The sequence below is a fragment of the Pteropus alecto genome, unplaced genomic scaffold (genome assembly GCF_000325575.1).
Source record: "Pteropus alecto unplaced genomic scaffold, ASM32557v1 scaffold3, whole genome shotgun sequence".
Classification (NCBI taxonomy): Eukaryota; Metazoa; Chordata; class Mammalia; order Chiroptera; family Pteropodidae; genus Pteropus; species Pteropus alecto.
Genome location: NW_006442484.1, coordinates 55153970 through 55168480, shown reverse-complemented (window position 1 = coordinate 55168480; position 14511 = coordinate 55153970). Strand labels below are relative to the sequence as shown.

Here is a 14511-nt window from a genome sequence, read left to right as displayed (position 1 = left end):
TTGAGCACTGATAAACTAGTTTTCCATCTCCTATTAATATAAATGTTTTGACTCATTATTTGTGTGATTTAATAGAAATATCAGAGTCTAAAGAACTTTTTGTTTGAACTATGCCTCTGTTTTCTCATGTGTTGTCTTGTTCTTCCTCTGTGTTTGCTTGTATTCCTTATCGCCTTTATTTTTCCGTTTCTCTTTTTTGTTTGCATACTGGCACTTAATGGGGCTGGAAATTTGCTGATGATTAGATGGAAAAAGAAAAGTAGGAAAGAAACAAGCTGATAGGATTTGTGGCTTTTATTTGGATTTATTTTCTTGATCTCTCCTTCGAAGTCTATCTTTACTCAGTTTTTGCCATCTGCAGTTGGCATGGCTGACAGTGACATTTATAGTGAAGCACTCCTTACTTGCCTGTGCTTTGCCCACTGACATTCTAAGCTCTGATCTTGTTAATATTGCAGGTCATTTCATTAAGTGCTATGCTACCCGATTATGTAAATGTGCATGTGTGTATGTAAAAATTGAAAAAGGTAGAAATGATATGGCTAAATAACTACCATTTAGTGATGTTGTCCTGTAGTTGGAGAAATGGACTGTGGAGTAAAAGATTCCTTCTAGTTTGAAACCCAATTCCAACTACTACCTTTGCTCGATTATACTTAACCATTCTAAGCTTGGTTTCCTTAACTATAAGCCTATTTTATGGATGGTATTTGCATTAAATGATAAAATGTTCACATAGCACTTAGTACAATGCCTGGCACAAAGAATTCAATAAATGTTATTATTATTGTTATTATTACTGTTATTGTTTTTATTATATGTTTAGCTTTTAACTACGAATTCTGTCTTATAAATTGGTGAAATCCTTACCTATAAATTGCTAAAACAAATATCTGCCTTGATCTCATCTGGATCATTTTTTTTCAGACATTTTTTTTTTTTTTCATCTCTCTCACTAATACCCTTAATACTCTTCTTTTGCCAACACTTGGAAACATTCTATTTTTGATAGATTGTGTCTATTAGGATCCTGGTGAGAAACAAATGAGATCCTCAAAGGGGAGAATGGAGGATAATGAATGAAAACACTCTTACAAGGGTGTGAGAAGGAAAGTAGAACCAACAACAAATGGTGACGCACTCTAGAGGGGAAAAAAGAGCAGTTTTGGGAACCTGGGGAGATGTTGCTGGAGGAAAACATCTCCCCATAGGAATGTAGCTTCTCTAACCACAGCCTAGCAGGAAGAGGCCAGGGGAATAAACACTCTGACCTCATTCTCTTCCTACTTTCCAACCCCTTTCTGTGCTTCCCAATGGCCAGATCATAACAACTAGCTGGAGGACAAGGCTGTCTGCTGATGCAACCTGTAAATGTCAGCCTCTTGGGGCAAAGAGTTGTATCCAGAAGGATGGAGAATAAATCTGATGGAGAATAGGGCAAAAGGCAAAATCAAGTACATCTCTTGCTTCCTGTGGGAATTTATTACATCAGGATAAATATTCTGACTGCAGAAGATTCTACAGAGCTATATCTGTACGTAATTTGGACTCTAATTGAACAGCCTTTATCAACTGAATTTTTAGAATTCTATCTTTTTCATTAGTCACAGTTCAGCTTTATGATTTGATGAACCCAAAACAAACAAACATAACTTTGTGGGCCAGTCTAAATTTTGAAGAGAAGAGAAAATACTTGACTAAATGCTACCGGAATAAATTTGACTCTGTAGTTACTTATGGCATTGTCCTATGGTTCATCCCCCTTCTTGGCATTAATTATATCTTTTCGTATTTAAGTTTTTAATCACTACTTGTATGTGGATTGTATAAATCTTTGCTAAGTAAGAATAGAATTAATAAAGTGCTCAATCATAGGCCTAACCAACATTTCATATTTATGGAAATCCAGCTCATAAAACGTTACAAAAAAATTAGTTTTTTTTCTCTTGCGTCACAGTCTATTGAAAAGAAAGAACATCACGTGAAAGCATAAATAGTAGTATACATCAGCATATGATATGTAGGGAATTAGCAATTCAGATTAGTAAGTATATGGGATTTTAGAGAAGGAAAGTTATTAACATGGTTGAATGAGTGAATACATAAAGCAGTTGATAAATCAATAAATTAGAGTAGATTTTTTTAAAAAAATAAAAACAGCTTTCTCTTGCTTTCCAACTTGGAATTTAAAAACTGACTTGCTGAAAAAATTTTTAGTTTATCTCTCAAGTTGAGAAATGGGTGGCTAGATGTTGACCATCATTTCTAATGATTAGTTATTATTATTATATATATTCCTTGAGAGGGCAACTTATATATGTTCTACAATGGCAACTATGGGGTTGATATTCAGACTTTTAATTTGTTTTTCATCCACTATTATGAAAACAATTTCTGGATGATTAAATTGACTTCTCACACATATTAATAAAAGTGTCTGATAAATGGTTCTGGTCAGTATGTGCCTCCTATCTGCCAACAAACCAACAAATTAAACTTTTTCTAGTCTTTCACATCTTTCTAGCAAACCTCTACCCTGTCTTTCCTTTATCACTGGATTTCCCCCCAAAGTGGTACCTTCTAATACATGTTTTCTATTTTGCTATCCACATCTCATCCAATTAAAGATGAACTTCATACTGTTTCATATTTACAAAGTCCATTGCTCATAATCAGATAATCACAGAAGAGCAGTAAGAAATCTCACTTCACTCTAGCACTACTGCAAAATAAGAATGATTGCCAGACTGGCTCTGTACTTGTAAACCCATTCATTATCTTTACTATACAATGATACGTCTTTGTATATTCATTTTCCCAGTGTCTATATGGAAAATTGAGGATAAAGAGTAAGATACACTTCTTCCAGGTAGGCATGATGTATTCCAATGAATATATATCTTCTTAAAGGTTAAAGTAGCAGGATGAAAAAACAAGGGCCTGTGAGAAATTTCTGCCACATAAGAGAAAAACAGTAATCTGAAGCATCTGACCATTCTAGTCATCTCTATTCCTTAAATATATCCAGCAGATCTTATCTTAATGTATTTGTATGAGCTTTTGCTGGAGTTTTCTTCCTCTGGAAATTCTCATGGTCTTCTACCTTTTGTCATTTGGATCTCAGTTTAAACATTATTAGTAAACTAAATAAATAAGCTTAAATAAACATTCTTTTAAAGGCAGTTCAACAGCTTTAACATATCCTTCTCTAACCACAACAAAGCATGTACATGCCTCCAGGTACCTTTATCTACTACTCAGAAATTTAGAGAATCTTTCCAAGCACTCTCTCTATCCTTCTTTATTTATAATATTGTAAATCGAGTGACAGCTTAAGTACCTAACAATAGGGGAATGGTTAAATTAGTTATAGATTGTACATGATAGTATCTTATATGGTCATTAAAAGAGCTGTTTACAGAATTTTTAGTAACATGCATTAAATGCTTATCTCAGTGTTCATTGGGAAAAAATCAGTACATCAAGCAGAGATTTCACGTAAAACATATTATCAAAAGAAAAAAACTTCAAGAGAAATACGTATTGTAAATGTTAACAATGATTATATCAAGGTTTTTTAATGAAATGATTTTCTTTATGTTTTCTCCATTTTCCCTATCTTAGGGGTAGGAGGAAAAGCATGTGCTACTTTTGTAAACTTGAAAATTAAATACAATATTTAAAATGTAGAAGAGAAATGGATATGCCTGGATGATGATGTAGGACAGTGTTTCTCAAACTTTTGGTTTGGTCTCAGGAGCCCTCTGCACTTTTATAATTACTGAGGACTCCAAATAACATTTTCTATATTATACCCATTGATGTTAACCATTTTAGAAATCAAAACTGGGGAAAAAACTCAAAAGTTATCAATTAATTTAAAATAAAAATATTACAACTATTTTGTATTAACATAAATAATGTATTTTTATGAAAATAGCTATTTTTACCCAAAAATTAATGAGAAAAGTATTATTTTACATTTTTGCATATCTCTTTAATTTCTGACTGAATTGAATACAGCAGGAACCTCATATTTGCATCTGATTTCAAACCATGGCCATATGTTGCTATGGTTGAAAGATATGAAAAATATCTGGACTTGGAAAAAGGAAGTCCTCACAGACTCCCCATCTCCCCCAACCTCAACAAAATATGATCCTGGGAGCATGAAAGAGTGCTAAAACCTTTCTTTGAAGTAGAGGAAGAGCTGGAAGTCAGATCTGTGTTTGAGTCCTGAGTGATTTCCTCACTAGTTACGTAATTTTTGAATGTCACTTAACCTCACTGAACTTATATTTATATTATAGATAAGTGTAATTATCTATAAAATGAAGTTCATATCCTACCGTGGGGTTGAGAAAATTTAGTGGGATCTTGTTGTGAAAGTCCTTTGCAGTATCAAAACAAAGACTTGGGATACCACACGTCATTTTGTATTTTTTTTAAAAATTTAATCAAATAAAATCTTTTATAGTAGTTTTGTATGAAATGCCCATAGTCAGAAATGGTAAAGGAATACTATTTCAATTCTGTACAGTCTGTACTTTTAAGCAAGTGGAATGTCTGTTTTTTTCTAGGAGAATATCAGATTGTCTCCTTCATTATTCTCTCCCGTCCTTTCTCTCCAAATTTTCTCTCCTCTTAGCTCATCCTGTTAGATCAGTGCTCTAGTTGGAAGTTCTTTCTGAGCTTAGCACTCTGAAGGGAACCCTGCCAAACCAAGGAACATTACATTGCTCACTTGTCTTGTCCTTTTACCCGTTGCAAATACACTTTTAATGGCTAAAAATAACTTCAGGATCTAAAACTGTTCATTCTTAAGCAAAAAATTGAGTAAGGTTCTTTTCAGTCTTTTTGTGTTTAATCATCCCTTAAATGTAGTAATAATAATACAAATGATAGCTTACATTGTATTAATTTTTAGAATTTATAAAACTAATTCATGAATTGTTCCCAGTAACAATACTTGGAAAGAAGAAGAGGCATTTCATTATCCCATCTGCAAACATGGAATTGATCTCTGATGACGTATGGGGCTCTTCTCAGGTCAAGTGGTTAGTCAGAGGCTGTTTCCCATGGCCCACTACTGCCAGAGATACTATTCTGAATAATGGTCCTTTCAGAGACATCACACTTCAAGTTCTTAATGACTCAAGATGAGTTTTGATAGTTTCCTTTTTTTAAAACCTAAAATTACTTTGATTATACTGGCTATTCATTCCCTTTCTTCAGTACTTGGAATTTGAAACTGTATTTATCTTTCTAAATATGTTATAGGGCTTGTAACACTCACAGACTTAGATAAGAGAGGGACCCGTAGATTTGTGTTTTCTACTTCTCTCTGCTATGTTGACTCAGGATTCTAAAAACCACTTTGGAGTGAACTTAAGAAATAAGATGAGGTTGCTATGTAAAAAACAGAATTCGAATCTATGTATGGTTACTGATTCATGCACATTTTTTCTTGAGCTATGTCTTCTTTTGGAAGCAAAAATATGGGTGTGGTTCTACAAGAAACAAAACCGTGCAGAGTATTAGAAATTACTTATTTTTACTATAAGAGTAAAGATATGGAGACAGTATTGATGTCCTTCTGTCCCTCTCTGATGACAGAGCATTCTGGAGAATCCAGTTCAGTAGTTTATTAGTTGGCTAAATCATAAAAAAATTATAGTATCCTGAAATGTAGTAATTAACATAGATATTATCTTAAAATACTGACTAGACCATTAAAAGATGAAGGAATTGTTAAGGTTGGGATTTATTGTAGTTGGCTTTTAAATATTTCCTGACCCTTTTCCCCATGTCCTTTACTGTAAATACTTCATATTTTAAAAAATATTGTCTCACTCCCTCTACTTTGTAGTGTTGAGTAGGCTATGATTTAACTGTGCTGGGCTACTAACAATTTCTTTAAATTACTTGAATGTTCCCTCTTTGTCTTCCCTAACCTTCCTTCACCCATTCTTTGCTGGAATGTTAATCATTCTTTGAAGCTCTGCTAAAATACCATGACAACCATAAATTGTTTTCATATTCCTTCTAAGTTTCTTTACCTTTACCCTGTTCTTCCATTGTTCTGTGTACTTGTATAATAGAATTCATTCAAGTATTATGTGGATTATAGACCTCAGTGCTTGTGTCTGTTATCACCAAACCAGGTGAGCTGTTGGAGGGCCAGGACTACATCCTATATATATTTGCATCCTCAAAATTATCTCTCAACAAATGTACATTATATTGAACTGCATATAACTTTTTAAACAAGAACTCTCTCTTCCTTGAGCAAGGCACATTTGAAATGAGAGTGTGGTGGCTGATGCTCATGCCTTAGGAGCCCAGTAACTTCTTTATTCTTTCTGTTACTGATGATTTCCATGTCCCAAATAATTGAAGTAATGTGGAGATTTTTAACAGATTGATAAAAATTGAGCAGAATGTAGAATAAATTTAGTGAATTTAGTGGCTTCTGAAGCCCACTGATAGACCTTAGAGACTGACTCCAAGACACAAATTACAGATAAATGTGTGTAAATTTAATTTTAGTTAGGGAAAAATTGCCAAATGTCCTAAATGTCCCTTGATTGTTTTAGCTATATATTATATTTATGGAAAAGAGACTTCAGATGTTTCAGGAACAATTTTCCAGATTCCTCTCATTTCAAAATCATTGAAGTAGAGATGATGCTGAAAGAGAAGACAAGGCATAGTTATAAAATCTCACTCATCCAATAATATCTTATGATTGCAATTATTCCAGAGAAAACAAAAGTAAGTTTTTGTACAACAAGAAAATGAGATCCATGTGTTCTTCCAAATCTCATGAGATATCAGTCACATACTTAAAAACAAAAAACAAAAAATACCCACACACACAAAAAAACTTTAAAATAATATACTTTCCAATCGGGGAAACCTGCTTTAGTACTTTATATGTAGTAGGAATAATAACCCATTTTTTATAGTGAGTGATCACAGGAGGATTTAATGTTCTTGTATTTGGCTGTCAAGGAGGACTCAGATTTATGTGGCTGCAATAACTTAAGAAGATATTCAAAGTCAGGTTTACGAAGTGCTCGTTCACCACCTCTTTTTGTATGTGTGGGTGTTTTGTGGACAGATATCCACGAGTTTTATTTAAATAGTAATTATGGCAATGGAAGCTCAATATACAGAATGCTCTTGATTTCTAAGCAGTATGATCAATGAACCACTGGGTCCTTGTGGTGTTTACAACATTGAAAAACTTGGCTACATAGTGACTAATTTTAATATTTACTAAGACTTCAATTACTGTGGTCAGAGCTTATCTTTATTCATAATTGTATATTTATACCAAAGTGAACTCATTGATTACTTTAAGGTATTTAAATAAAAATTATAATCCAAATGTATCATATATTTTCAAATCAATAATGTCATGTGAGCTTCTTAATGATTAGTAACATACTTATAAAGAATTGTGATAGTAGGGATTGTGAACAGAAGTTTCTACTTTTCAGCATTAACACTTGACCACAGCTAGCCATTTCTTATTTGATATATCTACATTTGGCAGAGGAAGATAGTGATGAATCTTTTTATTACTCATAGATTGTCTAAAAGAGTATTTTAAAAAATTGATATTGAATACTTCTGACATTGATAACTGGTGTAATTGTTTTTATTCAAACATTGAACACAGATATGAATGTAAAACAAAACTACAACATAAATGACACATAAAATGGCAGTTTTAGATAAAACACTATCCTTTTTGAAGAGCCAGTTTACAAAAACTTTCTGCATTTCCTTTCAAAGACAGAGAATTCCACAGTTCTGCAAAACAAAACTGAAGTTACTGAAGGAGCTGAAGGAATAGTTTGCCCTAGTGCACAGGAAAATTTTAAAATATTAAACAAAATACTGATGGACTTGTGAAATGTGATAAAATAGGTCATATTGATTTCCTTACCCTCCATATCAAGGACACATTTCCCAGACCTCTGGGAAATGTCAATTCAGCAATGTGAGAACTCAGAGTCTGAAGGCTGAATGACTCCTCATTTTGTTGAGAAACAGCTTGAGAATCTTCGACCTTTAATTTTTTTAAAGCAATATATGGAGCATAGCAAACTCATTTGGTATAAATGGGCTTTGGTGTCACTGAGTTTTTAGACAGTTTCCCCTTTGTAGCCTGTACCTAGTCCTGCCATCTAAAATGTTTCCCTTCGGGGAAGCCCTGACTCATAGACTCTCATTTTAGCTGCAGAGAATTGTCTATTCCAATACAAACAATCATCCATGCTTCAGTATTTACTAGGCTTAATAAATAAATAATGGATTAATGGCTAAGAATGAGGGATTTTCAAAAAAAACATGTAAACATAGGACTTTTTAAAAACGAGTGAACTACTGATACATGTAACAGCATGGATGAATCTTAGCACCAGACACAAAGGGCTACATACTGTGTAATTTCATTTATACAGCAGTCAGGAAAGGCAAAGCTGTAGGAATGGAAATCAGATCAATGGTACCCGGGGTAGGGGTGGGAGGAGAAGATTGATTTCAAATGGAGGACCTTTTGTGGGTGAAGAAAATATTCTCTAGATTGGATGGTGGTTATATGATTGTATACATTTGTCAAAATTCAAAGAACTATATGCTTAAAAAGGTGAATTTTGCTCTATTTAAAGCATGCCTTAATACATATTATAGAAAAAAACGAAATGGGGGACTGAATTGGGCATATAGTGGTCGATAATTAAACTTCCTTCTCGTTCCCTTGGGTTTTGATCTTTAAGTAAATTTTAATTATTAAATTTTAAACTGATGACAAATTATGTTTTTTTTAAAGAAGCACTAACACAGGTACTTATTTTTATTTAATCATCACTTATACAATATTACCTTTATGTCAGACATTGTCTTAAGAGCTCTGCAAATATGAACTCATTTAATCCTCAAAACAATACAGTGAGGTAGATAATATTTTTATTCTCATTTTGCAGATGAGAAAACTGAGTTGCAGAGAAGACATTCAGTGTTTGCATGGTCGCCCAGCTGGTAAGTGGTATGGCCAAGTGGACTCTGTCAGTCTGACTTCAGAGTCTCTGCTCATAATCATTATGGTTCTGCAGACATTATTATTATTATTATCATCATCATCATCATCATCATTATTATTACCTTTTTTCCAGCTTCATTTAGCTGTAATTGATAAATAAAATTATATGCATTTAAGGTATGCGATGTGATGATTTGATATATGTATACATTGTGAGATAATAACTATAGTCAAGTTAATTCACACATCTATCACCTCACATAGTTATCATTTTTTATTTTTTGAGTGAGAATACTTCAAACCTACTTTCTTAACAAATTTCAAGGATACAATACATTATTATTAACTGTAGTTACCATACTGTATAGATCCCCAGTCCGCAGATTCTTTTGATGCTACTTTCCTAGTTAGTAAAATTTGGATTATAGTTTAATTTTTATGAGGTACAGTGGATAGAGTGGTAGAAGTTTGAAAACTATATTTGAGACTGTTGTTTGCACTGTGTGACTTCTGAAAAAAATCACTTAATCTCTCTCAATCCCAATATTAAATGGTGATGATCATTCTGCTCATATAATTTTACTGGGTTATTGTGAGTCTCCAAGAGTATGTGTGTGCTCGAACAGTATGCGAAAAGTAGGGTGCTATACAAGCCAACATTATTGATCAGGTCATTTATGATTTTGGTCAGAGGACTCTCTATAACTGCTAAATGTTATTGATCGCCTTAGGAAACAAGACAATATTTTAAAATGTAAAATTGTACACTTTTCTCAAAATATGACTTATGCTAAAATATAAACACCCAGATTAAAATGAAAGTTCATATTTTAAGAATTTAAAAAATTTTAATACTAAAAAGAAAATATTTTTAATTGTGTCTAAATGTAAAAAGGTATATTTTTAGTACAAATATTCAAATAATGGTATTTATTTGAATATTTATATATTTATGAAGTTCGGATATAGAGAACACTTATAATTAAATTCGTTGGTTCATATATTTACTTGAAAAGATATTACACTAAAGACATTTTAGGGATTCTCTCAGTATTATCATTTATTTAAAAAAAATTAGTGACAGAGTTTAAGTTAAGAAAATAAACATCATATAATTCCTTTGAACCATGCTAAGGGAAAAGGCTGTACAGCTAGAAAAGGCTGTACAACCTGGATCTAGTCATTCTTGACATATGACTCGATGCAAGTTATTTAGCTTCTGTGAGCTTCCATTTCCTTTCTTCATCTGTAAGACAGGAGAAATAATAACTTATAGCATTTATTTGAGGATTAAGTTAATTAACACATAAAAAGTGCTTACATAGTATTTGACACATAGGAAGTACCTAATGCATCCTAGCCATTATTGTTATTGTCATGATTATTATTTTCACAGTAGCTTTAGCCAGAAAGAGAATCTATTAACAATATGCAATATTTTTCCGTTCAAAAATTATGGTTATGCTATTTCATACTGTATAAGTGCAGAGATGCACCTACTCAGTTATGTGCTCTTCTATTCTAGTACCAGTGTCTCTTCCTTTAGATATTTGTTATACTAGAACCATCATTTTGCTAATCTTCTGGGGTTGACATCTTAGAATCACTTTTATTTATGCTCATTGCCACTTTTCTCATGGCTGTTCAGTTGTCAAGTTCTATTAGAAATTGGGCTCTGATGATGTAGGGGGCCCTTAGAGTGTAATGTATAATGAAGGAGATGTGGAGGGGAGTGACAAAGAGTACAGAGGGATATGATATTGTATGTCAACTATACTTTAACTTAAAAAAAAAAGAGTGCAGAAGGAAGGATCAATCGTGGAGGGCACCGAGACACCTTTTCTTCTGAGATTGGAAGTATTGGTGTCAGGTAAATCTAAGAGCGAGTAAGCAGTGAGACCATTCGCTTTAGAGTTAGACATCTCTGAAATAAAATCCTAAGTCTCCCACTTATTAGCTGAGTAAACTTGAACAGGTAAACTTTAAACCATAGTTCCTTATATGTGACTTGAGAAAAATAAATAACTTTCAGGATTGCTGTGAAAAACAGAACTGATAAAAAAATTTACCCACTAGGCATATGTTATTATAATTTGTTCACTTGAAATGGGTTTCGTTGGAACTGCAATAGATTTCTGAGCTCCACACTCAAGCACTGAGGCCTGGCATCAGTTCTTCAAGAACTAAGAAGTGGTCAAGTTCTCTTTCCCGAATGCAGTCACATCTACTAAGCAGACACACCTGGTCAACACCTATGTATGCTTTACTGTTTCCTAAATTGAATGTAGGATCCCAAAGCAAAACATAGTAGAAAAGCCCAAGTCACAAAACTTGCAAGAATAAGAGAGAATGCTAATTTAACTCAGTTCTCCTGCAAATGTTTTCCATGGCCCTGTCATACCATGTGCTTTTGGTAGCTGGAAAGAAGACACTGAAACTGGAGGGAACTGTGAGAGGTTGATTGTGTTTTTCATCTATCTTTCTTATAAAAGCTGTTTACATTTAAATGTAAAATGACTGTATTGATGAGCTGATAATAACCATTCTAATAACAGATACTGAAATACTGGTCTGAGCAAGCACTGAGCATTTATGTATACTGATTCTGCTATAAGTCCTGCGATCTTATCATCTTTGTTTCCTCAGCATCTAGAATACTGAGAGTTGGAGCTTCTCCATAAATGCCTTTTGTCTCTGCACTTCAGTTAAGATTCCATACAAGGTGCCTGAAAATTGTGCCATCCCTTTGGTAATAAGATGTTTATGTCTGGCATGCCAAGAGAATAATTAAATTTTTCCCTGCAATTGTTTTCCTAATACTCTTTTTGAATATTTACCAAGGTGTTTTTCAAGTCTTGGTCTGTCTCAGATATTCTAGAAAAAATTAGTAGAAGGTTGACTTTTGATTCTTGCTCAGTCCACTCATTTTAGTGAGAGCAGGCCACCCCTGCGGAACAGTGTGGTAGTGACGGAAATAATCAAAACGAGGCAAACCTAAGTGAAAAGTAAAAATAAAAGCTATGGGGTTAGATCTGCTTACTTGGAAAGTTGGAATACTTCTGGAATACTTCTCCAGAGATTCTAGTTCCAAAGCTAAAGATTCTTGGACTTCTTCTATTAAGAAAAAGTAATAATAATGCATTACTAATCTCACCCTACACTGTGTTCCTTTCTCTGAGTTTGTACTGGGCTTAATGCACCTCACAATATATGCTTTGGCTTATATTTATTTGTTTCATGTTTATTTTCTTAGTGTCTGCATGTATTCCTTGAAGACAGTGGGCATGCCTTTTATTTCTTTTGTGTCATCCTTTCCCACCCAGTGCTTAGCACAGTGCAGGGTACCTGCTCACTGCTGAGATTATAGACAGTCGACTCACCTGCATTGTACAGAACAGCCATTCTGATTCTAGGTAGACTCAAGGTAGCAAATGTATTAGATTATATAGAATACTCTGAGGTCATTAAGATCCTGGCAAGCACAAATGTGGCTCAAAAGTTCATGATATTGCTCTTAAGTGGCATGCGCAACTGAGACTACCGTATTCTTGGAAAAGTCGGTTTAGGAATAATAACACCACCATCTACTTTTATGTGGCTCTTTGCGATTTGGAATTTAATCATATATTACTCATTTTAGTGTCACTAAACCCTGTACACTGGTCAGGGCAAAGCCCTTTACTCAGATGGGAAAATTGGAGCACACAGAGATAAAGGACTTTGTGTTTACAAAATTGGTGAGCGGCAGAGCTGATATTTGAAGTGAGGCTTTCTGCATCCAAATGTAGTGTACTTCCCATTCCTTTATGCTAGCATAGTAGACTATTTTTCTACATAATAATATTCTCTGGGATCTGCAGATGTGGCCCCCTACGTAAGAGAGATAGAAAGACAAGGAGAGGACCTTAATTCAAGGTATAATGCATTACAGATTTATTTGTTTAAAACAGTTTCTTCACCTGGACTTTACCTGGAGACAGTTTTAATAGTCCCTTTCCAGAATCTGGGAAAAGAAACATAATCTGGCAAGGAGACATGTATACTTCCTCTTTAGTCAAAAGAAAGGGTTAAAATTTGATCCTTTGAAAGTGTAAGGTGGACAAGAATCCTGAATTTTCTAGATGCCAAAAACTAGGCTAAAAGGCTGTATTGCCTCCCTAATGTCTTTTTCAGCTTATAGGGAAAAAGTTAAGGGCTGTGTGTCTAGGGGAAAGGTTAGGGAGGGGAGGATACTCTTTTCTTCTAACAGATTTTCTTAAAAGAAAAAAAAAAAAAGAGAGAAATAAACATTTATTTTTGTGATTAAGCCCCATTATGTTTAAAACATAAATGCAATAGGGACAGTTTAAGGCACAGAGGCTCATGTTCTGATTTGGTTGTTTACCATCAATCAGACCGTTGCTTGGCAGACACTGGATGGTTATGAGCCTGAACAAGCTGAAAAGGGGCAGGAAAAGAAGTGGAGGCAGCATTCTTCCTATTTAAAGCTGCATCGCTTGAAAAAAGTTTTCGCAGTCTGTGCTGGAGCTGGTGCTGAAAAAGGGGGTTTGCAGAGGCTGCCCTGGGGCTGGTGCTGAAAGAAGAGCCCGCAGTTGACTTCATGGTGCTACAATAACCTTAGAATCTACTTTTTACTCCCAGGAGACCCACATGTCTACTGTTTAGACATGATGGTAAACTGGGTGGAAGCAAGACCTCTCCTCATCCTTACTGTTTTATTAGTGCAATTTGTCTCAATAAAAGCCCAGGAAGAAGACGAAGATGGTGAGTTTGCCGTTAGCTTTGCTCGTGTTTATTGCTAGGTTTGGGGAAATAGGAGGAATGTTAAGCCTCAGGAAGAGCACGAAGAGGAGGTTCTGGTTTGAAGTTTAAAAGGGGGCTGACAGCACCTGGAAGCAGCTCGGAGGACAATAGGGATATTTGTAAGTCCATAGCTTCTACATCTGCTGTTGGGAAGAGTATACTACTGAATGTTTCTGGGGAAACCTAAGATAAGTCCTTTTGCTTGAATGTGGAGAATGGGAAGTTTAAAAGAAAAGAAGAATGCTTTTAAACGGAGCACTAAAGGCACTTCCAGTTAGAGGAGTTGTGTGGGCTGGAGTTTTCAGAGCAAAGAAAAGTCGCAGCAAAAGCTGGGTAGGGTGGAGTCATTTTTGTACGGAACTTCTGCTGCTTCATAAAATTCTTTGTTTAGAAAAACCTCTGCAGCCACTCTGATAACCGCTTTTTCTTTGTCTTTGGCTCTTTATTCTTTTCTCTTTACAGACTTTCACTTCTTTCCCATTTGCATTTGTGATCTTAAAATCGCTTTTGCTTACTGAGAGACAGTCTCCTTTATTTCTCCATGACAGAGGCTGATAGAAGCCAGATTTCTTAAACTGTGGTATTTTCCCACCCTACTGACTTGATTATCAGGACAGTAGTGGTTCCCTGTTGGATGGTGGAAGGCAGGAAATCGG

At 34.5% G+C, this 14511-nt stretch overlaps 1 protein-coding gene across 3 annotated transcripts in view; it reads left to right on the top strand.

Moving 5' to 3' along the window:
* The first annotated feature begins 13450 nt into the window (after positions 1 to 13450).
* COL5A2 (collagen type V alpha 2 chain) overlaps positions 13451 to 14511 on the top strand; it is a 135484-nt gene continuing 134423 nt past the window's right edge. The window contains exon 1 of one of the 3 annotated variants that reach the window (XM_015596548.2): positions 13451 to 13816. In XM_015596548.2, coding sequence (XP_015452034.1) covers positions 13720 to 13816 — 97 coding nt within the window. In that variant the 5' untranslated portion in view covers positions 13451 to 13719. Of the gene's footprint in view, positions 13817 to 13854; positions 13975 to 14511 lie in introns of those variants that run through there. The other 2 variants (XM_025039437.1, XM_025039438.1) reach the window with 2 other exon arrangements.